Source organism: Tachysurus vachellii, chromosome 2, assembly GCF_030014155.1.
Source record: "Tachysurus vachellii isolate PV-2020 chromosome 2, HZAU_Pvac_v1, whole genome shotgun sequence".
NCBI classification, from domain to species: domain Eukaryota; kingdom Metazoa; phylum Chordata; class Actinopteri; order Siluriformes; family Bagridae; genus Tachysurus; species Tachysurus vachellii.
Window position 1 is genome coordinate 3810382 of NC_083461.1, and position 26114 is coordinate 3836495.

General features: G+C 40.0%; 2 protein-coding genes and 1 long non-coding RNA gene across 4 annotated transcripts; all 3 read right to left on the reverse strand.

Annotated features, from left to right (window-relative positions):
• Positions 1-256: 256 nt before the first annotated feature.
• Positions 257-9829, reverse strand: LOC132862111 (NLR family CARD domain-containing protein 3-like). The gene is made up of 4 exons (XM_060893976.1): positions 8462-9829; positions 1273-1446; positions 873-1046; positions 257-716 (listed from the first exon to the last, which is right to left on the reverse strand). Exons 1-4 carry the CDS (start codon positions 9820-9822, stop codon positions 680-682), a joined length of 1746 nt encoding a protein of 581 aa, XP_060749959.1. The 5' UTR covers positions 9823-9829; the 3' UTR covers positions 257-679.
• A 3171-nt stretch (positions 9830-13000) lies between these two features.
• LOC132862231 (CD226 antigen-like) lies at positions 13001-14882 on the reverse strand. Its single transcript, XM_060894165.1, has 3 exons — positions 14550-14882; positions 14125-14427; positions 13001-13829 (listed from the first exon to the last, which is right to left on the reverse strand). The coding sequence occupies exons 1-3, from the start codon at positions 14851-14853 to the stop codon at positions 13723-13725; spliced, it is 714 nt and encodes a 237-aa protein (XP_060750148.1). The 5' UTR covers positions 14854-14882; the 3' UTR covers positions 13001-13722.
• Positions 14883-21538: 6656 nt separating this feature from the next.
• LOC132862299 (uncharacterized) lies at positions 21539-25766 on the reverse strand. Of its 2 annotated transcripts, none has more exons than XR_009650007.1 (5): positions 25713-25766; positions 24594-24661; positions 23951-24269; positions 23525-23827; positions 21539-23230 (listed from the first exon to the last, which is right to left on the reverse strand). It is a non-coding gene; the product is annotated as an uncharacterized LOC132862299 (long non-coding RNA). The 2 variants fall into 2 exon arrangements; XR_009650010.1 differs by lacking the exon at positions 25713-25766 and adding an exon at positions 25650-25664.
• Between the last annotated feature and the right edge of the window lie 348 nt (positions 25767-26114).

Genomic DNA, 26114 nt, shown 5'->3' on the forward strand with positions numbered 1-26114 from the left:
CGTGGGATGGATTAACTCGCATGCAATTGCTCTGTGCGTTTCCACAACCACTACCATAAAGATTGCAAAAGCTGTGCCGGTTAAAATAGAAGCGTCCCGTGAAATTTTAAAGTGTAACCTTTTGTTTTGGCCGTAGGTCTGGGTCCGTATTGGACAGCTTCCGGACCCGGACCGCGGTCCGCCTGATAGTGACCTATGAACTACACCAAAAAAGAAGATTCCTTTAATGTTTAAAGAATTTTAATAAAGATTTTAAAATGTTTGGTGAAAAGGGTTTGAAAAGAAGACACTTTTAAAGGAAAATAAATAAATCAAGATCACAACTGTGAGTCAATCATCTGTGGAGAAACAAATATGAGATACAATTAAAGAGGTAAAAATAATCTATAAACATCAACACACGGATGTGTATTTGTGTAATCAGTGTGATGATGTGATGATATCTCTGTGTTGTGTGTAGATGCTGAACGATTTGACTTTGGATTGTAAAATATGTTAAAGTGTGAAGTTGTAGCTGAGAGGATAAAAGGATGTGATCAGTCACAGTCATTGTTATGGACCTTCTACATCTGAATATGAATGATTCAGCTCCCAAACTGCAGGAAATGTTGGATGTGTTCTAACGCTTCACCACCATAACTGATTTATCCTGGAAAAAAGGTCTGAGGAGAGACTCCTGTCATACACCAGACCTGGTGAGTGTCTCATTATTAATGCTGAAAAACACAACAGGACAGAATTACAGACAAATTTAAACACATTGCTTATGAACAACAGAAGCATAAATACACACATTAGATATGACATTTTACAGCACACAGTGAATAATACTCAATATCATACAGTAAAGAGACAGTAAGTCAGTAACTCACTGTAGTGTCTCCAGTTTACAGTGTGGATCCTTCAGTAGATCAGAGAGCAGCTTCACTCCTGATTCTCCTGGATAATTATTGTACAGATTCAATTCTCTCAGGTGTGATGAGTTTGACCTCAGAGCTGAAGCCAGAGCAGCACAACCTTTACCTGTAATAATGCAGTAACACATCCTGCAAGAAAGAAAACCTTCTCACACTTAACACACTCAGTTTTAGTATTGAAAACATGAACTACACAAAATCTTTATGTACAGTACATTTACTCTCCATCTCACACACACAACAATGACAATATATCAGATCACTACAATTACAGTTACCATACGGTACCATACATGTAGTGTTTATTAAAACTCTGTGTGTGTGTGTGTGTGTGTGTGTGTGTGTGTGTGTGTACCTCAGTTTCTCCAGTGTACAGTGTGGATTCTTCAGTCCATCGGAGAGCAGCTTCACTCCTGAATCCTGCAGTTCATTGTTACTCAGGTCCAGTTCTCTCAGACTGGAAGAGTTTGAGCTGAGAACTGAGGACAGAACTCTACAGCTTTCCTCTGTCAGATTACACTGAAACAGCCTGAAAGAGAAATGATGAAGTGTTTGATTTATAGTGAAATGAGGGGTTTCCATCAGTGAGAAATAAAGTGTCTACCTGAACACAACGAGCTCGGATACAGGTTAGAAATCTGGGTGTAATAGTCGACTCTGACCTCAGCTTCGTTCCTCACATCAATAATATCTCTAAAGTCACATTTTATCATTTGAGGAACACTGAAAGAATTTGTCCATTTTAATGTAGAGAAGAAACAGAAAAACCTTTTCTACATTTAATCATTCCAAGTAGATTAGATTAATGTAACACTCTCTTTTATGTATTTTACAAAAAAACCCTTTATCCATTACAGTTAGTAACCATATCACTCCTATTGTACAGGAACACCTGTGACATCCACAATCATTTTAATATAATCTCAAATATTTATTTATCATCAGCAAATGCTGACTTCCTGTCAGGCAGAAGAACGTGCCGGAAACCAAAATGCAGTTCACAATGTTTATTGGAGACACAAAAGGGCAAATGTAATAAACGGCTAACCAGAGCCCAGTTCCAGGTGTAGCAAAACCTGGTGAATGCTATGATACGTTGAGTACTTAGCTTGAGTAGTCCAGCAATGTTCGTCATCGGAAGGGAAGGGTCATCGGACCAGGGAAACAGCGGGGGTTGAAATCCCAACACGCACTGGAAAGGTGTGAGTCCGGTGGTGTTCTGGTCTAACGGGTTCTGCGCATATTCGGCCCATGGCAGAAATCGGCTCCACTCCAACTGGTCCTGATGGCAATACGTCCTCAAGTATCTCCCCAGCTCCTGTATCTTTCACTCAGTCTGGCCATTAGATTGCGGGTGGTACCGGATGACAGATTGACCGGGACTCCCAGTAGCCGGAAGAACGCCCTCCAGACGGGTGAGGTGAACTGGGAGCCCCGGTCTGACACTATCTCCTCCGGGAGACCGAAGTTGCAGAAGACATGTTGGAAGAGGGCTTCTGCGGTTTCTAGAGCCGTGGGGAGGCCTCGAAGAGGGACGAAGCGGCAGGCCTTGGAGAATCGATGCACGACCACCAGGATGCAGGTAAAGCCTTCCGACTGTGGTAGATCCGTCACGAAGTCGATGCCGATGTGCGACCACGGCCGTTGGAGAGTAGGCAGAGGGATGAGTTTGCCCACAGGTAAGAGTCTTGGAGATGGCACTGATGTTACAGCCCTGGACGAATTCCGCCACTGTGTTATTCATCCCCGGCCACCAGTATCGCCTCTGAGCCAAATGTAACGTCTGCCTTCTACCCGGATGTCCAGAGCCGGGGACTTCGTGTATCGCCCTTAGTAAGGCCTGTCGACACTCCTGTGGAGCGAAGATACGGTCTTCCGGACAGCCTGGGGGCGCTGGTTCTCTCCGCGTGGCCGCGTGGATGTCAGTCGTACTGTACAACTCCCAGATGATGGGGCTCAGTATGAGCGTAGGAGGCAAGATGGGTTCTGGCTCGGCGGATTCCTCAGGCCCATACAGCCGTGAGAGAGCATCGGCCTTTCCGTTTCTTGACCCCGGCCGGTAGGTGATGTTGAAACTGAACCGGGTGAAGAAGAGAGCCCACTGTGCCTGACGGGGGTTCAGTCGCTTGGCCTCACGGAGCTACTGGAGGTTCTTGTGATCCGTGATGACCGTAAACGGATGTATGGCCCCCTCAAGCCAGTGTCTCCACTCCTCCAGGGCCAGCTTGATGGCTAGGAGCTCCCTGTTGTCAATGTCGTAGTTCTGTTCAGCCACAAATGGGAACTGGGGTTCTGGATGGTGGAGAAGCGGAGCGGCACAGAACCTTTTACGCAACTCCTTGAAGGCCTCCTGCGCCTCTGGGGTCCAGGAGAGGGTCTTGGCTTTCCCTCGAAGGAGGGATGTGAGTGGAGCAGTAACCTGGCTGAAACCCCCAATGAACCGGCGGTAGAAGTTGGCGGATCCCAGAAATCTTTGGAGCTCCTTGATCGAGGTGGGAACCGGCCAGTTCCGCACTGCCGTCACCTTCCTCTCGTCCATCCTAATACCTGCTGCGCTGATGTTGTAGCCCAGGAACTGTACTTCCGAGCGGTGGAACTCGCACTTGGGGTGATTGAGGTACAGCCAGTGTTCTTGCAGCAGGTTAAGGATTTTCGTCACATGGTCGTGATGGTCTTGCTGAGTCCTTGAGTAGATCAGGATGTCGTCGATCTAGACGATCACAAACCTGTGGAGGAAGGGACTGACAGGGGATAAACTCGACCCTTAGGCAGCTTGGCCCCCGGCCTCAGTTCGATGGCACAGTCCCACTGCCGATGTGGGGGTAACTGGGTGGCGGCTTCCTCACTGAAAATGTCAGCGAAGGCTTTATATTCTGGTGGAATGTCCACCACAGTTCCTCTGTGAAGTGTTCTGTTCTGTGCGCTCTTCCAGTGAGCAATGAGATTAGGAACGCGACCTTTGCCCGCTCGGTGGGAAATCGGTGAGGTTGCATCTCTATGTAGAGGGATACCTGAAGCAGGAAGCCGTGACATTCGGCCGTGTTTCCGGAAAAAGTAGCCGGGGGAGCCATCGGGCTGCCAGATGGTGGTGAAGCTTGGCTAGCGGCAGCCGGCACAAACGCCTCTCGGAGCACGGTGGTGAGCTCCCTCACAAACTCTGACGAGGCAGCCGTTTGTGAATCCATGACGAGGTAACGCTGGTTCTTTTCTCCCGTTTTCTGGTGCCCCTCGGTTGAAGGTCCGTTCTTCTGTCAAGCAGAAGAACGTGCCGGAAACCGAAATGCAGTTCACAATGTTTATTAGAGACACAAAATGGCAAATGTAGAAAACGGCTAACCAGAGCCTAGTTCCAGGTGTAGAAAAACCTGGTGAATGCTATGATACGTCGAGTATTTAGCTTGAGTAGTCCAGCAAGGTTTGTCAGCCTAAACTGTAGAACGGACAGTGAGCTTGGTGGGGAACGAAGGTTATATAGCCTGGAGGCTGATGAGTGCCAGGTGTAGAATGATAGTAGGTAGGAGAGCTGCCAGGAGTGATAGGTGTGTTAGGTGAAGGTGTGGCTGGTGGATCCATGACACTTCCTTAAGGTGAATTTTAATAAGAAGAAGCTTCAGTCAAACTGCTTTTAGTGTCGCTGCTCCCAGGATGTGGATCTCACTCTCAGTGTTTATCCATCAGTCACTAAATACATTTACAAAGCAGCTAAAACACAGTGTGTGTGTGTGTGTGTGTGTGTGTGTGTGTGTGTGTGAGTGAGTGAGTGAGTGTGTGTGCGTGTGTGTGTACCTCAGTATCTCCAGTGTACAGTGTGGATTCTTCAGTCCATCAGAGAGCAGCTTCACTCCTGAATCCTGCAGTTTATTGTTACTCAGGTTCAGTTCTCTCAGACTGGAGGAGTTTGAGCTGAGAACTGAGGACAGATCTCTACAGCTTTCCTCTGTCAGCTTACACCCACGCAGACTGGAAGAGAAATGATGAAGTGTTTGATTTATTTCTCTGATAGTGAATTGAGGTGTTTCCATCAGTGAGAAATAAAGTGTCTACCTGAACACAAGGTTCTAATATCAGGATAAAAATATAAAATGAACAGTCAGTGTATAAACTTGGGCTGCTCTTGGACAGATCCATGTGTCTCAGCTCATATGAGACGATGTATTTAACTTTCTGGAAGAAGATAACAGAGAGGTCACTCTGAACAAACACATCTCTTTATTTCTAGCAGAGAGATTTTCAAACAGTGTGTTCAGCAGCTCTGGGGAAAGTTCTGCTGGAGAACATTTACACACTGTCCTTTACTGCTTCATCACAGTGTGTTCAGTGTGTAGATCTGTGTACATTGTACACACTTTTACTCTGTGTTACAAACATTTTCAGGAATATTTTTGCTCCCATTGAACAACATAAACAGGTCTATAAAATGGAAGCAGCTCCATGAGGACAGATAACACCAGAGAAATTAATTTATTGACCTCGCTGTAAACCGGAGTAGTATTGTGTGTGTGTGTGTGTGCGTGTAGGAGTATTTACACAGGGAAATCTCTTTTTTGGGAAACACCTGAGCTGACAGAAGATTTAGAGCACACTGTTAGAGCTATTTAGAGACCAGAGTGATGTTTCTGGAGGATAAAAGCTGGTTTATTAATTACTTCTGTTTGTCACAACATCTTTATTTAAATGCTGTTCAACACTTTAGTATGACTACAGTATTAATATGTTATTAAATGTGTATGCAGTGTAACTCCTACTGTACAGGAACTGTACAGTATTTATCATCTTTATCTATCATCTTTATTTATCATCAACAAATGCTGACTTCCTTAAGGTGAATTTTAATAAGAAGAAGCTTCAGTCAAATTGCTTTTATTGTCGCTGCTCCCAGGATGTGGATCTCACTCTCAGTGTTTATCCATCAGTCACCTTCACTAAATACATTTACAAAGCAGCTTAAACACAGTGTGTGTGTGTGTGTATGTGTGTGTGCAGTCCTTTACTGCTTCATCACAGTGTGTTCAGTGTGTAGATCTGTGTACATTGTACACACTTTTACTTTGTGTTACAAACATTTTCAGGAATATTTTTGCTCCCATTGAACAACATAAACAGGTCTATAAAATGGTAGCAGCTCCATGAGGACAGATAACACCAGAGAAATTAATTAATTGACCTCGCTGTAAATAGGAGTAGTATTGTGTGTGTGTATGTGTGTGTGTGTGTGTATGTGTGTGTGTGTGTGTGTGTGTTTGTGTGTGTGTGTGTAGGAGTATTTATACAGGGAATTCTCTTTTTTGGGAAACACCTGAGCTGACAGAAGATTTAGAGCACACTGTTAGAGCTATTTAGAGACCAGTGTGATGTTTCTGGAGGATAAAAGCTGGTTTATTAATTACTTCTGTTTGTCACAACAACTTTATTTAAATGCTGTTCAACACTTTAGTATGACTACAGTATTAATATGTTATTAAATGTGTGTGTAATGTAACTCCTACTGTACAGGAACTGTACTGGTTACCTGTGACATCCACAATCATTTTAATATAATCTCAAATATTTATTTATCATCAACAAATGCTGACTTCCTTAAGGTGAATTTTAATAAGAAGAAGCTTCAGTCAAACTGCTTTTAGTGTCGCTGCTCCCAGGATGTGGATCTCACTCTCAGTGTTTATCCATCAGTCACCTTCACTAAATACATTTACAAAGCAGTTTAAACACAGTGTGTGTGTGTGTGTATGTGTGTGTGTGTGTGTGTGTGTACCTCAGTATATCCAGTGTACAGTGTGGATTCTTCAGACCATCAGAGAGCAGATTCACTCCATAATCCAGCTAAAGTTGAAGATGTAACAGAAATGTCAGTGTGTTTGTGTCACACACAAATCAGAGGACAGGACACCACATCCCCACGTTTACAGGAGCAGGGACGTCTTTCTGCACTTCACAACATACAGACATATTTGTTTGTTCAATCTAAAACACTGACTATACACATAGCAGGGAAATCTAACCCACCTTGTAGGTAAAAATCTAACACAACACTACCACTACTGTGTGTTACACTAAAGGATTTGTGTAGGTGGGCTTCAGGTGGCTATAAGTGACATGGCAGAATGTAGTGTACCAACATCTAATATTTTATAAGTACATTATGATGAACAGAGAACAAAACCAGCCTGATACAACGTTGTACAAAAATGTAGATTCACTACAGCTGCTTATAAATACAAACACAGTTCACAGCTTAAAACCTTCAAAATCCACAGAAAGTTTCGAAAGAACAAAACCTGTCGTCTCTTCAACAGTAACGGCGATAAACCTGACCGACCGTCACGTGCAACCGTCTTTGTGTTCACCGTCTGTTTTTACCACATCCACCATCTTCTGATGCAGTGAACCAGACAAAAAACTGTGTCTATAATTCAACCACAAGAGATTAACAACAATCACGATCCAAGAACAAGAATGTGATCAGTCATTAACAGTTTGGTGTCTTTGTCGAGCTCCAAGTAGAACAAAACAGGACTTTTTAATAACAGCGGTCACGACACTACACTCACCTGTGACACATTATTCATCCTCTCTCTTTTTACCTGCTTGTACACTTGATAAGCAAAGAAAAAAACCCCATCAAAATAAAAGTCTTCATATAAAAGTCACATTTAAAATCCATCCTTTACAAACAGTTCAGTGTTAGAGAAAGACAATCTTCATCACTCATCTGAGTTAGCTGCCTAGCTTGTTTCTAACAAAATAAGAAGATAAAGCTGAACATTTTCCCACTTCGTCTGTCCAATATGTCGAGGTCCAAAATGATGATTGATGTTTTATTTACCACGAGCTAAGTCCTTGGTAAAGTTTAGCAGTAGTGCAGACTGAAGGAGACTTTTGTTTTTCCTTCGTATTGGGTAAAGTTTTAAAAAGCATTTATGTTTTATTTTTATTAGAAAGAACAATTGAGGAAAAAAGCCATGACAGAGTGAATCTCCCCACAACACTGTCACACACAACAAAAAATGAGGAACTTGAACATAAAGAGATACTTGAAGGACATTACAGTGTTTTAATATTTACTTTTTTATATTTTCTATCCATATTGATCCCATTTTGTCAGTCTTATGTTTTTCTCATCTGTGAGAAAATTTTTGTTAAATGTCACTTTCAAAATAAACAGAAAAGAAAAAGTCTTTCACTGGTGTTTAGAAATCAGAAATGTCTTTAGTTCTTAAATACATGCAGTTATTTTGTATAGATATTTTTATATATAAAAATAAAATAAAAAAAAAGATATACATTTTAGAGAACACTTAAATTTTCATGATCCATATATAAAAGATATAAAATGACTTTGAGGATTTTGTCCATGTGGCCCAGCTCTCAGTTCAGATATAATGTTAGTGTAAAAAGTGAAACAATCTTCTGTAAAAGTACCAGAGGTTTGTTTAAAGATGATTAGAGGAACTATTAACTAACATTAATCCAAACAGTGCAGTTCAGTGTTACATTAAAATAACAAACCATGCAGTAATACAGTTATAAATAAAAATACTCACTTAGCTTCTCTGGAGGCTTTGACCACTGGCAGCAGCCTCAGAAGACATTCATCTGGTTGATCATATTTCCTCAAATTAAACACATCCAGCTCCTGTTCTGAGTTCAGTAACACAAACGCCAGAGCTGACCACTGAGCAGGAGAGAGTCTGGTTCCACTGAGACAACTGTTACCTCCTCTGTTCAGGTAAGTTTGTACTTCCTGCACTAGAGATTGATCATTCAGTTCATTCAGACAGTGGAACAGATTGATGGATTTCTCTGGAGATAGATTCTCCCTGATCTTCTTCTTGATGTACGTTACTGTTTCCTGTTTGCTGTGATATCTGCTTCCTGTCTGTGGCATTAAGTCTCGTAAGAGAGTTTGATTGGTCTCCAGTGAGAGACCCAGAAGGAAGCGGAGGAACAGGTCCAGGTGTCCATACTCACTCTGTAAGGCCTTGTCCACTGAACTCCTGAGGAGATCAGACATGTTTGGATTTCTGAAGAAATTAAAAAGTCCAGTGCTTTGCCCCACAAGCACATTTGTATTTCTTAAAATAAAGCAGAAAAATACATATAAAGCAGCCAGAAACTCCTGAACACTCAGATGTACGAAGCTGAACACCTTCCCCAGGTGAAGACCAACCTCCTCTCTGAAGATCTGGGTACACACTCCTGAGTACACTGACACTTCTCTGACATCAATGCCACACTCTCTCAGCTCTTCCTCATAGAAGATCAGGTTTCCTTTCTCCAGCTGGTGGAAAGCCAGTTTTCCCAGTGCCATGATACTGTCTCTGGTCTGCTGAGGATCAGGGTCACAATTCTGATGGTACTTTTGGTCCTTGTGTTTGATCTGAAAGATCAGGAAGTGTGTGAACATTTGAGTCAGAGTCTTGGGGATCTCTCCATTCTCTGCTTCACCCAACATTCTCTTTAGAACAGTGGCTGAGATCCAGCAGAAGACTGGGATGTGACACATGATGTAAAGGCTTCTTGAAGACTTCAGGTGTGTGATGATTTTATTGGCCAGGCTCTGATCACTGATCCTCTTCCTGAAGTACTCCACTTTCTGAGGATCACTGAAGCCTCGTACCTCTGTTACCTGGTCTACACACTCAGGAGGGATCTGATTGGCTGCTCCTGGTCTTGTGGTTATCCAGAGGAGAGCAGAGGGAAGCAGATTCCCCTTGATGAGGTTCGTCAGCAGCACATCCACTGAGGCTGACTCTGTCACATCACACAATATCTCATTCTTCTGGAAATTTAGAGGAAGTCGACACTCATCCAGACCATCAAAGATCAACACCACTTTGTAGGAGTCACAGTCTATCGATTCTAGTTTTCTTATTTCTGGGAAAAAGTGATGAAGAAGATTCATCAGACTGAGATTTTGCAGAGGTTTTTTGAAGAGGTCGACAGAGTACACACACACACACACACACACACACACACACACATATACAAATACACACACATACACACACACATGCACACACACATACAGATACACACACACTCTCACATACACACACACTCACACACATACACACTCACACATACACGCACTCACACACACACTTTCCCATACACACACAGACACATACACACACTCACACACACAGACACATACACACACACACACACACACACACACACACACACACACAAACACGTGAACATGTCTCCAGCTTTAAGTCCCTGAGGATCCACATCTCAGAGGACATCCTGGACCACTAACACCTCAACCTGGTCAAGAAAGATCTCCTGTCTTTCTAGTGCATTTGGGTCAGGAAAGACTGTTACCCATTTGACCAGGACTGTTAAAAATGAATCTAATGTTATAGTGTGACTGAATATGCAAATGTGTAAAAAGTCATGTCATGTCATGAGGTCAGCATGTTTAAGTACATGTATAACAATGGGTGCTTTGACCTTAGTGTGATAGGTTCTATGATCATATTATTGGATGTCTTCCCCGAGTTTGAGTAAACTTGAACCTAACAATTTGGGTATTTTAACTGAATCTAATCTAATCCAATCGAATCAATATTAATACTGCAAACAGAATTCGTGTAATCTAGTGGAAATAGTCTACAAAGAATAATTTTAACAAATAAAAAGCCCTGCATGTTATTGTGATTAAAATATTCATTCATATGATTTAAATTTAATATGAATAACATCAACAGGAGAGTACAGAATTATTTTAACCCTTAAGGAACATAAGTGAATATGATCCTATAACACAAATACTAATGTTCTCTACATTTCAACATAGTCTGAATTTGTTTATTAAGTTTTGGCCTAGACTTAGGACACAATTTATCGTCACTACACTGGAACTCTCTTTTGTACCTTTAATGTGCATCACACAAGTGTGTGGTTATACAGTATATACATTTTAAAATATGGTTTGAGGTTTTATAGAACAGAGATGCTCTGGTGACATTTCTTACAACTAATAAGAAAATGAAATGCTGCTCCTCCACTTCCAGATTATACACTGGTTATAGAATAGAGCTTTAATGTAGGACCTCATAAAGACCTTCTGAACCTCTTTAGGTGGCTCCAGCATTTCAAAACCTTTTTCAGAAGACGTTGAATACAAGTAAACTAAAGTAAATGTTAATTAAGTCATTGTGTAGACGTTTAAATACTGATGTGTTTCCTCTTCATTTAGTTTGACTGCTTCAGTTAAAACAGGAGACATTAAACTGTTCCTCACCAGCCACGAGTCCCTTCACACATCACAGCTATATAGCTTCTACACGATGGAACAAAAATGACAAAAATTATGTGCACTGTGCATTTTAAAAGTACTTAATTTTGGTTGGTAGACCTGCGTCATGACGTCATAGCACACCTCTATAGGTTGCTTTAGTAACCTCCTTTTCAGGAGTTTGGAAAAGACCAAATGAATAAAACACACTTTTGTTGGAGTATAAACAAGGTTCAATGTAGTTTTAAGAAGTTCTATGTGTTTAAAGTAGTTTGTTCTACTAAATTAATGTCATGTCATGAGGTCAGCAAGCACAAGTATAACAATGGGTGCTTTGAGGTTAGTGTGATATCTTGCCATTTATGAGACACTGTTACTATGCTCATATTATTGGAGAGTTTCTGATGTTTTCCCCCGAAACTCACACCTAACAATCTGTGCATTATAACCACTTCCCCCTGTTATATCAGACTACTGTGAGTTAAGTATGTCATCTCTCTGAATGAAGTTATCTTTGTTTTGTTGAATGCACTGAGTGCTACAGATGGAGCAGTGTTTAGACATTTATTATTACATTACAGATGTCATACAGTCATTTCATTGTTAAAGATAGAGATTAATGACATTATATATTCTCTCAGCATTTGTGTGCATTGTGAAAATCTTATTTCACTGTAAAATCATGAGGTTTGAGTGTCGGCTGTAAAGGATGATGCTTGTTAAGTGGACTGTTGATTGTATTTTCTTGTTTCTTCTACTGTAAAGGAAGTTGTTAAAGTCTCATGTTTATAGCCGGTCATCACTGCAAGTATCGATATAATGATTTGAGCTGTTGTTACATGCATAAGTCTTTTTTTTATTATTAACGTTGAATACATGTTTTTTGTCGTTAAAACATGTGATTTCTCTTCATGATGCTTTATTGAAAACGAAATAGCAAAAAAGAAAAGAAATAAACAGTTATATTATTAAGGCAAGCAAGATAATCTTGTAATCTAGCGCCATCTAGTGGAAATTACAACAAATAAAAGTCCTGCTTTTAACACGTTAGTGTGATTATATATTAACTACTTATACGTGTGTGTGTGTGTGTGTGTGTGTGTGTGTGTGTGTGTGTGTGTGTGTGTGTGTGTGTGTGTGTGTGAATGTACAAATACACGTTTTCTTCTCTAAATTTCAGCACGTTCTTAATTTCATAATTTGTCCATCAATTTTTGGAACCTTTTATCTTTTGTACCTTTAATATGCATCACAAAAGTGTTTCATCATACAGTAAATACATTTTAAAATATAGTTTAAAGCAAAGTTAATAAAACACTTCACAATGTGTTTTGCTCTATAAAATGTATTTCTTACAACTAATGAGAAAAAGAAATGGTTAAAGAATTGTCTCTTAGGACCTCTGAAAGACCTTTTCTGAACCTCTTCAGGTGGCTCCAGCATTTTAAATCCTTTTTCAGATGTTTTATAAAGTATAATAAAGTAAATGTTAATTAAGGAGTTGTGTAGACATTTTAAATGCCTTTAAATTGTGTTTCCTCTTTGTTTTGTGTGACTGCTGGAGTCTGGCAGCACTAAACAAACACAACAATGAACATAATACAATCAATAATATTTTATACTCCATATTTTCATTTAGTCAAGGCAAAATGAAAAAAAAAAGCATTTCATTTTCATTAAAATACACATTCAAATTATTTTAATTTAAATATGACTTTTAAACAAATTCTTATAAACAATCATTAAAGACAATCACACAGTCTATATCATAAACATCACCATGAGAGTAAACAGTGTCTGTGTTATAGATGTAATAACAGAATTATTTGCACCCTTATAACACAACAGGCAAATATGATCATATACTGTAACACAAATATAAATGTTCTCTACATTTCAATAATTTGATCAGCGGTTTTTGGCTTAGACTTAGTACAGAACTTCTTGTCACTTTTGTACCTCTAATAATCATCATAAAAGCATATCTTTATACAGTACCTGTATGTTTAAATATGGTTTAAAACAAAGGAAATAAAACACTTGTGGTGGCTCCAGCATTTCAAAATCTTTTTCAGAAGAAGTTGAATACAATTAAACTAAAGTAAATGTTAATTACGTCTTTTTGTAGATGTTTAAATACTGTTGTGTTTCCTGTTCATTTAATATGTCAGTTCAAGTTAAAACAGGAGACATTAAATAAACATTAATCAACGTGTAAGCAGCCACCTGAATGGTGAATTTAAGATACTCAGTTAAATTCATATATTTGTAAATCTGACTTTAAAAGAGTCAGTGCCTCACCAGCCATGAGTCCCTTCACACATCACAGCTATATAGCTAGTACATGATAGAACAAAAATACCATGCATCATGGTGTAACACGTAATAGTACATAAGATTGCAGCATAAAGTGCAAATACACAACAGTGTGAGATGAGAACAGGACAATAAACACACAGGATAAAAGAAACACACAGGACAACAGAACAGTGATGTACAGGAAAGCTAAAGATCCTGCAGTTTTAGATTAAATCTGGTCTCTGCATTTTCTCATGTAATTTAAATGATCAGGACGATGATGTTGATCCCTACAGACATGAAGAATCCTAGCAGTACAAACCATCCTGAAACTTTAGCACTGTTGGTGGTTGTGAATTGTTGTTGCCCTGAAAAAAAAAAAATAATTTGCTTATTTATTAGGACATTTTCAAAGCTGTAGACTGAGAAACTGTAGAACTTCAACACTAAGAGACATTTTTGTGTAGTTTGGATGTTAACACGCTACCTGACATGCATGGAGACTGACTACAGTACATCAGTATAAAAACCGTACAAAGTGGGACTGAATTTACAAATAAACTCTACACTAGAATGTTCACTCAGCTCACAGGAACTTAACAAAACCTTTAACTTTCAGTTCACAAGGTCTGTAAGTATCATTAGAATAAGAGATGTATTTACCTTCTACCTTCAGTAACACAGCTCGTGGTTCTCCGTCCTGAGATTCATCGTGGATGAGACACTGATATAATCCTGTATCAGACAGGTGAACTGGACTGATGTGAAGAGAGAGATCACCGTCTAGAAAGCCTTCTACTGACATCGTGAATCTGTTTTGTTTAGTCATCCATCTGTTTGCAGGAGTGTACAGCAGAACCTCGTGTCCATCTTTCTTCCACTTTACATCTTTAACGACTTGTCGAGTGTCTCCGTAACACGGGAGAGTGACGTTCTTCCCCTCGAAAGCTTTTACAACTGTCGGAACTTCCGGATAAACAAAACAAATCACGTTATTACAGTTTAGCATTTAATGTGGCTGGTCAGACTTTACTACAGACATGTTAAGAATGACAGAATGTTCTGCTGATGACAGCAAGAGCACTTACTGATAACCTTCAGCTTTACTTCAGTCACTGATATTTCATTACAGCTGCACATGTAAGAGCCTGCATCATTGTAGGCTACTGAACTGATCATCAGGGAGAAATTTCCTCTGCTTGTATCTCCTGGTAGTGTAAATCTTTTGTTAAAATGCTCTTGTTTTGAACACATCTGCTGAACAATGACAACTTTGTCAGGAATGAAGCGAATCCACCGAACCACTGGACAATTTCCTGAGCAGTTACACGGGAGGGTCAGGGCTTCATTCACCATCGATTCTGTGATGATGAAGGCTTGGCACTGTGGCATCAGCAGGTAAACTAACAGATCAGAGAATAAATCAGAAAAGATATTTTGAATATGTGACACCATAAATCCATAATTTAAAGCTGTTTCGTTTGGAAAACAATCCTCGTTCAGTACATTGTTCAGGTCGTCTAAGCCTGATAGATTCAGTGCAGATCTGAGCACTCTGCACACCTGTCCCTCATGTGTCTAATTATTATTAGTATTTAGTCAAGCCGCGTTGCCTTGAGCTGCGCAGAATCCTCTGTTGTCTTTTGTTGTCGTCTTGTCTTGAGTCCGTGTTCCTGTTCTGTGTTGTGTTTTAGTTATTAAAACCTGTTTACACTCCATGTCACCAGCCCGAGTTTTGTTTTTGTGGTATCCTGCGACATCGCCCAGCACCTGTCCGGTGGGGAGCGGTTGATTCACATCCGGTTTCCGTGGAGGATGCCGCCCAACTCCCTGTCCGCGGGGGGTGTTGCAGGCCCGAGTTTTGCCCCTATGGATTTTTTTTTTTCTGTGGAGGAGGATTTTTTATGTGATCGGCCCTTCTGCTCGGCTGTGGACGTCGCTCGGCCCTCTCTGGCTATGCCGCCGTGTGCCTTACTCCCCCCGCCTGCCTTGCCGTGCGCCTTGCTCCCCCCTCCTGCCTCGCCATGTGCCTCGCTCCCCCTTCCTGGACCCCGTTGGGACTGTCAGGACGGATTGGCGCGTCGAGGGGGCGGTACTGTCAGGACTCAGCCCGGACTTTGGCCATGTGCTTTTTGTTGACGTTCCATGTTCACGTGTCTTCCCCGCCCTTGTCTCTTCCTCCCCGCCTCTGCACACCTGTCCCTCATGTGTCTAATTATTATTAGTATTTAGTCAAGCCGCGTTGCTTTGAGCAGCGTGGAATCCTCTGTTGTCTTTTGTTGTCATCTTGTCTCGAGTCCGTGTTCCTGTTCTGTGTTTTGTTTTAGTTATTAAAACCTGTTTATTTTTACGCTATCCTGCATTTGGGTCTATTTTATCCCCGTGTCCATGACAGAAGTCTTATGTTTAAGCTTATTGAAAATATTTGAACTACTTTTTATTTTCTTTTATTTATTTCATACAGGCAAATAATACAACACACACATTCATTCATTCATTCATTCATTCATTCATCTTCTACTGCTTATCCGAACTACCTCGGGTCACGGGGAGCCTGTGCCTATCTCAGGCGTCATCGGGCATCAAGGCAGGATACACCCTGGACAGAGTGCCAACCCATCGCAGGGCACACACACTCATTCATTCACTCACGCAATTACACACTAGGGGCAATTTTCCAGAGATGCCAATCAACCTACCATGCATGTCTTTGGACCGGGGGAGGAAACCGGAGTACCCGGAGGAAACCCCCGAGGCACGGGGAGAACATGCAAACTCCACACACACAAGGTGGAGGCGGGAATCGAACCTCGACCCTGGAGGTGTGAGGCGAACGTGCTAACCACTAAGCCACCGTGCCCCCCACAACACACACACACACACACACACACACACACACACACACACACACACACACACACACACACACACACACACACACACACACACACACACACACACACACACACACACACACACACACACACACACACACACACACACACACACACACACACACACACACACACACACACCTCTAAATTGAGCAGGAGCAGGTCTTGTAGTCACTTAGACAGAAGCTTAAATGTCTTTAATAGGTTTAATGAGAACCCCGACAGAACCCCATCCAATCCAGCACGTCTCTACTCTTGTCTTATATTCTTAATCTCTCTTGTCCAAAACGCCACCATACAATATTCTGGATCCCACTAGAGGTTCCATGGTAAAACGCAACTAGGGTAAACACAACATCATGTCAAGAAATGTTTGAATCTGTCATCAGTGTTTAATACAGAACTATAAACAGTATCACTTACCCATCACAGTGATGCCAGGAATTAAAAGCCACTTCATGGTGTTTCAGAAAGTTCTATAAGAGTTACCTACAAGAGCAGCATGATGTAAAGAAAAGGAAACTTTATAGCTCACACACACCATACACATACACACCATACACACACACACCATACACACACACAAGACACACACTCACACACCATACACACACACAAGACACACACTCACACACCATACACACACACACACCATACACACACACACTCACACACCATATACACACACTCACACACCATATACACACACTCGCACACCATACACACACACACACTAGGTATGCACCGATACCACTTTTTCTCTTCCGATCCGATTCCGATCTCCTTCCGATCTTCTGTTACAAACAGTTGCTCCAATTAAAAAAAGAAAACAGCTAAAATGCTGAAATAAACTCAATCATCAAATATTGAATAATAGAAACAATCCCAAAGGACGCCGTCGAATTAAACCGAACCGAACCGAACTAACCGATTCGGAATGAACTGGACGAACGGATTAGGATGCTGCTGGTGGAGACCTGAGGTCTGGCTGAGACCTGAGGTCTGGCTGAGACCTGAGGTCTGGCTGAGACCTGAGGTCTGGCTGAGACCTGAGGTCTGGCTGAGACCTGAGGTCTGGCTGAGACCTGAGACCTGGCTGAGACCTGAGACCTGGCTGAGACCTGAGACCTGGCTGAGACCTGAGACCTGGCTGAGACCTGAGACCTGGCTGAGACCTGAGACCTGGCTGAGACCTGAGACCTGGCTGAGACCTGAGACCTGGCTTGGTGGTTAGCACGTTCGCCTCACACCGCCAGGGTCGGGGTTCGATTCCCGCCTCCACCTTGTGTGTATGGAGTTTGCATGTTCTCCCCGTGCCCTGGGGGTTTCCCCGGACTACGGAAAATTGTCCGTAGTGTGTGAGTTAATGAGAGTGTGTGTGTGTCCTGTGATGGGTTGGCACTCCGTCCAGGGTGTATCTTGCCTTGATGCCCGATGACGCCTGAGATAGGCACAGGCTCCCTGTGACCCGAGGTAGTTCGGATAAGCGGTAGAAAATGAATTAATGAATGAATGAATAACATCACCAGGAGAGTACAGAATTAAATTAACCCTTAAAGAACATAAGTGAATATGATCCTACAGCACAAATACTAATGTTCTCTACATTTCAACATAATCTGAATTTGTTTATCAAGTTTTGGCCTAGACTTAGGACACAATTTATCGTCACTACGCTGGAACTCTCTTTTGTACCTTTAATATGCTTTACACAAGTGTGTGGTTATACAGTATATACATTTTAAATATGGTTTAAAGTAAAAAAAAAAAAACACTTGTTAGTGTAATTCTAATATTAATAATAGTCGTATGCCACAGATCTTAACGAAAACCACAGAAACATACAATTTGATATAATTCCAGTTCATCAAATTATTGCTCCATAAAAATATCCCACAATGCACCACAAAAACCAGGGAGCATCAATGCTCACTTTGTGCTCTTATCTGAAATTACATGACGCTATTGTGCAGCATGAAGCAAGCGCAGCAGATTTGGAGCTCTCGCATCTTCCAAGCTGCGACCTTATAGCCGTCCTTGAATTTTTGGTTTTGTTTTTTTGCCATACTGAACCTGCATTAACGACGACAGTGGGGGCTCGCCGACAGCCTTACCCACCGGGTAGGTACGTATGGTTGTGTTGCGGTTAGATTGTAGCGTCTATGGTCATATAACGCGGTGTTTGAATTGTTTGCACGTCGCATTTGTTTGCTTGGCTGAGTATTTTTATTCAATTCCGATTTATCTTGAGTTTATACTTCAACTCTTTACCTTTTGATGTCTTTATTTATTTGTTTTCCCAGCGCCCGCTGCTAGCTGGTTAGCATTACTAGCCTGTTAGCCCGGTTCCGCTAGTACACATTACACTCTGACTCAATACATCTTAACCATAGAATAATTGATCGATATACGTTTTGATATCGCTACATCTTATTTATTTGTTTTCCCAGCGTCCGCTTCTAGCCGGCCAGCATAACTAGTCTGTTAGGCTACATACATATATATCACACTAACTAGTTAGACATTATGATCTTCCGGACCTTTGCTTCAAGAAATTTTCTCTTACTGGACCTCTTTACATTTTAGTTGAATACCTCTGCCTTAGAGCCTCACACCCCGACCCCTGTATATTATATCAGTATAATATATAACACCCTGTACATTATATCAGTATAATATATAACACCCTGTACATTATATCAGTATAATATATAACACCCTGTACATTATATCAGTATAATATATAACACCCTGTACATTATATCAGTATAATATATAACACCCTGTACATTATATCAGTATAATATATAACACCCTGTACATTATATCAGTATAATATATAACACCCTGTACATTATATCAGTATAATATATAACACCCTGTACATTATATCAGTATAATATATAACACCCTGTACATTATATCAGTATAATATATAACACCCTGTACATTATATCAGTATAATATATAACACCCTGTACATTATATCAGTATAATATATAACACCCTGTACATTATATCAGTATAATATATAACACCCTGTACATTATATCAGTATAATATATAACACCCTGTACATTATATCAGTATAATATATAACACCCTGTACATTATATCAGTATAATATATAACACCCTGTACATTATATCAGTATAATATATAACACCCTGTACATTATATCAGTATAATATATAACACCCTGTACATTATATCAGTATAATATATAACACCCTGTACATCTTGTCTATAACATATTCATCTGTATATTATACTGTTTTTACTGTAAATACTGTACATCATGAACTTGCTTCTTATTGCACTTCTGGTTAGATGCCAAACTGCATTTTGCTGCCTTTTACTTGTACATGTGTAATGACAATAAAGTTGAATCTAATCTAATCCAATCTAATGTAATCTATATTAATAATGCAAACAGAAATTGTGTAATCTAGTGGAAATAGTCTACAAATAATAATTTTAACAAATAAAAAGCCCTGCACGTTAGTGTGATTAAAATATTCAGTCAAATGATTTAAATTTAATATGAATAACATCACCAGGAGAGTACAGAATTATTTTAACCCTTAAAGAACATAAGCGAATATGATCCTACAGCACAAATACTAATGTTCTCTACATTTCAACATAATCTGAATTTGTTTATCAAGTTTTGGCCTAGACTTAGGACACAATTTATCGTCACTACGCTGGAACTCTCTTTTGTACCTTTAATATGCTTTACACAAGTGTGTGGTTATACAGTATATACATTTTAAATATGGTTTAAAGTAAAGAAAAAAAAAGACTTCACAGTATGAGGTTTTATAGAACAGAGATGCTCTGCTGACATTTCTTACAACTAATAAGAAAACGAAATGCTGCTCCTCCACTTCCAGATTATACACTGGTTATAGAATAGAGCTTTAATGTAGGACCTCTGAAAGACCTTCTGAACCTCTTCAGGTGGCTCCAGCATTTCAAAACCTTTTTTCAGAAGAAGTTGAATACAAGTAAACTAAAGTAAATGTTAATTAAGTGATTGTGTAGACGTTTAAATACTGATGTGTTTCCTCTTCATTTAGTTTGACTGCTTCAGTTAAAACAGGAGACATTAAACTGTTCCTCACCAGCCACGAGTCCCTTCACACATCACAGCTATATAGCTTCTACACGATGGAACAAAAATGACAAAAATTATGTGCACTGTGCATTTTAAAATGACTTAATTTTGGTTGGTAGACCTGCGTCATGACGTCATAGCACACCTCTATAGGTTGCTTTAGTAACCTCCTTTTCAGGAGTTTGGAAAAGACCAAATGAACAAAACACACTTTTGTTGGGGTATAAACAAGGTTCAATGTAGTTTTAAGAAGTTCTATGTGTTTAAAGTAGTTTGCTCTACTAAATTAATGTCATGTCATGAGGTCAGCAAGCACAAGAATAAAAATCGGTGCTTTGAGGTTAGTGTGATATCCTGCCATTTATGAGACACTGTTACTATGCTCATATTATTGGAGAGTTTCTGATGTTTTCCCCCGAAACTCACACCTAACAATCTGTGCATTATAACCACTTCCCCCTGTTATATCAGACTACTGTGAGTTAAGTATGTCATCTCTCTGAATGAAGTTATCTTTGTTTTGTTGAATGCACTGGGTGCTACAGATGGAGCAGTGTTTAGACATTTATTATTACATTACAGATGTCATACAGTCATTTCATTGTTAAAGATAGAGATTAATGACATTATATATTCTCTCAGCATTTGTGAACATTGTGAAAATCTTATTTCACTGTAAAATCATGAGGTTTGAGTGTCGGCTGTAAAGGATGATGCTTGTTAAGTGGACTGTTGATTGTATTTTCTTGTTTCTTCTACTGTAAAGGAAGTTGTTAAAGTCTCATGTTTATAGCCGGTTATCACTGCAAGTAATGATTTCTCTTCATGATGCTTTATCGAAAACGAAATAGCAAAAAAGAAAAGAAATAAACAGTTATATTATTAAGGCAAGCAAGATAATCTTGTAATCTAGCGCCATCTAGTGGAAATTACAACAAATAAAAGTCCTGCTTTTAACACGTTAGTGTGATTATATATTAACTACTTATACGTGTGTGTGTGTGTGTGTGTGTACAAATACACGCAAAGTTAATAAAAACACTTCACAATGTGTTTTGCTCTATAAAATGTATTTCTTACAACTAATGAGAAAAAGAAATGGTTAAAGAATTGTCTCTTAGGACCTCTGAAAGACCTTTTCTGAACCTCTTCAGGTGGCTCCAGCATTTTAAATCCTTTTTCAGAAGTTTTATAAAGTATAATAAAGTAAATGTTAATTAAGGAGTTGTGTAGACATTTAAAATGCCTTTAAATTGTGTTTCCTCTTTGTTTTGTGTGACTGCTGGAGTCTGGCAGCACTAAACAAACACAACAATGAACATAATACAATCAATAATATTTTATACTCCATATTTTCATTTAGTCAAGGCAAAATGAAAAAAAAAAAGCATTTCATTTTCATTATCATTAAAATACACATTCAAATTATTTAAATTTAAATATGACTTTTAAACAAATTCTTATAAACAATCATTAAAGACAATCACACAGTCTATATCATAAACATCACCATGAGAGTAAACAGCATCTGTGTTATAGATATAATAACAGAATTATTTGAACCCTTATAACACAACAGGCAAATATGATCATATACTGTAACACAAATATAAATGTTCTCTACATTTCGACATATTCATAATTTGATCAGCAGTTTTTGGCTTAGACTTAGTACAGAACATCTTGTCACTTTTGTACCTCTAATAATCATCATAAAAGCATATCTTTATACAGTACCTGTATGTTTAAATACGGTTTAAAACAAAGGAAATAAAACACTTGTGGTGGCTCCAGATTTTCAAAATCTTTTTCAGAAGACGTTGAATACAAGTAAACTAAAGTAAATGTTAATTAAGTCATTGTGTAGACGTTTAAATACTGTTGTGTTTCCTCTTCATTTAATATGTCAGTTCAAGTTAAAACAGGAGACATTAAATAATCATTAATCAATGTGCAAGCAGCCACCTGAATGGTGAATTTAAGATACTCGGTTAAATTCATAAATTTGTAAATCTGACTTTAAAAGAGTCAGTGCCTCACCAGCCACGAGTCCCTTCACACATCACAGCTATATAGCTTGTACATGATAGATCAAAAATACCATGTATCATGGTGTAACACGTAACAGTACATAAGATTGCATACAGTGTGAGATGAGAACAGGACAATAAACACACAGAATAAAAGGAACACACAGGACAACAGAACAGTGATGTACAGGAAAGCTAAAGATCCTGCAGTCTTAGATTAAATCTGGTCTCTGCATTTTCTCATGTAATAATAGATGATCAGGTAATCTCACTCACTCTCACTCACTCATTTTCTACCGCTTATCCGAACTACCTCGGGTCACGGGTAGCCTGTGCCAGGCGTCATTGGGCATCAAGGCAGGATACACCCTGGACGGAGTGCAAACCCATCGCAGGGCACACACACACTCTCATTCACTCACGCACTCACACACTACGGACAATTTTCCAGAGATGCCAATCAACCTACCATGCATGTCTTTGGACCAGGGGAGGAAACCGGAGTACCCGGATGTAACCCCTGAGGCACGGGGAGATCATGCAAACTCCACACACACAAGGCGGAGGCAGGAATCGAACCCCCAACCTTGGAGGTGTGAGGCGAACGTGCTAACCACTAAGCCACCGTGACCCCATAATAATGTTCCATACAGATATGAACAATACGAGCAGTGCAAACCATCCTGAAACTGGAGCGCTGTTGGTGGTTGTGAATTGTTGTTGCCCTGAAAAAAAATAATAATTTGCTTATTTATTAGGACATTTTCAAAGCTGTAGACTGAGAAACTGTAGAACTTCAACACTAAGAGACATTTTTGTGTAGTTTGGATGTTAACACACTACCTGACATGCATGGAGACTGACTACAGTACATCAGTATAAAAACCGTACAAAGTGGGACTGAATTTACAAATAAACTCTACACTAGAATGTTCACTCAGCTCACAGGAACTTAACAAAACCTTTAACTTTCAGTTCACAAGGTCTGTAAGTATCATTAGAATAAGAGATGTATTTACCTTCTACCTTCAGTAACACAGCTCGTGGTTCTCCGTCCTGAGATTCATCGTGGATGAGACACTGATATAATCCTGTATCAGACAGGTGAACTGGACTGATGTGAAGAGAGAGATCACCGTCTAGAAAGCCTTCTACTGACATCGTGAATCTGTTTTGTTTAGTCATCCATCTGTTTGCAGGAGTGTACAGCAGAACCTCGTGTCCATCTTTCTTCCACTTTACATCTTTAACGACTTGTCGAGTGTCTCCGTAACACGGGAGAGTGACGTTCTTCCCCTCGAAAGCCTTTACAACTGTCGGAACTTCCGGATAAACAAAAACAAATGACGTTATTACAGTTTAGCATTTAATGTGGCTGGTCAGACTTTACTACAGACATGTTAAGAATGACAGAATGTTCTGCTGATGACAGCAAGAGCACTTACTGATAACTTTCAGCTTTACTTCAGTCACTAATTTTTCATTACAGCTGCAGTTGTAAGAGCCTGCATCATTGTAGACTACTGAACTGATCATCAGGGAGAAATTTCCTCTGCTTGTATCTCCTGGTAGTGTAAATCTTTTGTTAAAATGCTCTTGTTTTGAACACTTCCAGCTCTGAACAATGACAGCGTTGTCAGGAATGAAGCCGGATCCACCAAACCGCTGGACAATTTCCTGAGCAGTTACACGGGAGGGTCAGGGCTTCATTCACCATCGATTCTGTGATGATGAAGGCTTGGCACTGTGGCATCAGCAGGTGAACTAACAGATCAGAGAATAAACCATAAAAGATATTTTGAACACCTCTAAACTGAGCAGGAGCAGGTCTTGTAGTCACTTAGACAGAAGCTTAAATGTCTTTAATAGGTTTAATGAGAACCCCGACAGAACCCCATCCAATCCATCATGTCTCTACTCTTGTCTTATATTCTTAATCTCTCTTGTCCAAAACGCCACCATACAATATTCTGGATCCCACTAGAGGTTCCATGGTAAAACACAACTAGGGTAAACACAACATCATGTCAAGAAATGTTTGAATCTGTCATCAGTGTTTAATACAGAACTATAAACAGTATCACTTACCCATCACAGTGATGCCAGGACTTAAAAGCCACTTCATTGTGTTTCAGAAAGTCCTATAAGAGAGTTACCTACAACAGCAGCATGATGTAAAGAAAAGGAAACTTTATAGCTGATGCGCACACACACACACACACACACACACACACACACACACAAACATACACATACACACCTTATAGCTGATGATCTATGAGTTAACTGAGTGCTGTAAGCACTATTCGGACGGGACTAACGTCTCTGTGTTTTACATGTTAGCGTTGCACAAGACCACATGTGCATCCTAACATTCTAACTCAAACGTCGTTTGGAAAACTAGTCCTGTGCTGACTTTCCACTAAAGTCAGCAGTGAATCGTGTCTGGGGAGTGAGCTATTAATTGACGCGTGTCAATAAAGGCAAATGTTCTTTTATTGGAACAAGCATATCATACAGTCACCATAGTTCCATTGTTCATTCGTCCACAGTTCATAGTCCACGCTAATCCTGAACATATCACATGTGTAGCTAAACAACAAAACAAAATTCCAAAACGATGAAAGTATATGCTCAAACAATAAATCTCACATGCGGTCATGTTTCACGGTCAAAAAACTGTGAGCTTCCCCCGTACACACAAGCACGCCCCTCTATACCACGTGCACTCATTTATTCATTAAAAGAGATTGCCCCCTACTGGTTTAACAAGGTATGTGGTAGCTTGTGGTAGGGATGTGGGAGCTCAGTGGTTAAGGTGTTGGGCTACTGATCAACTGAGCAAGGCCCTTAACCCTCAGTTGCTCAGTTGTAAGTCACTCTGGATAAGGGTGTCTGCTAAATGCTGTAAATGTAAATGTAAATGTAAATGTATGTTCATATATAAGGCTATAAGGCATATACAAGTCCCGTCCGAATAGTGCGTATTAAAAGACTTAAATAAAGATTAAATAATCATCACACATAAAGATATATTATCTGACACCACATTGACTTTACAGCTGTAAAGTTACTGTGTGTCTGTTTATACTTAAGTGTTACTACAATTTAACAACACAAACAGAAAAAGATAAAAAAACTTACAGATTCACAATAAACGTTTCTCAAACTCGTTTTGTGTGCAGCACGACGCAGTAAGAGCTTTACCTTTAGATCACAGGTTCATATGAGACATCTAGGAGGGTGTCACCTCTTGGAAGCGCTTTTAATACGAACGGGGAAATTCTCCGCCTCTAAATGTTAGGAACGCCTCCAAATCATATATATTCTAATATCCGTCCACCCGGTTATGTTGTTCATTGGAATGAAACTTCACTACTAACCCTTGCTGTATGAGCGGTACTACCTGTCGTTATGCCTCTCAAAGACCAAACACCACACCCCCTACTACAAAGTCCCCCTCACTCTGAGTATAGACAGTGTAACAGTACCAAATCCCTTTTATGGCTGTGTGGGCGGTTGTTACCCAAACCAGTTCAAACGGTATCAGTGGACAGTGTCGCAGTACTTTTCCCTTAGATCAGAGGTCACTAACAGGCGGACCGCGGT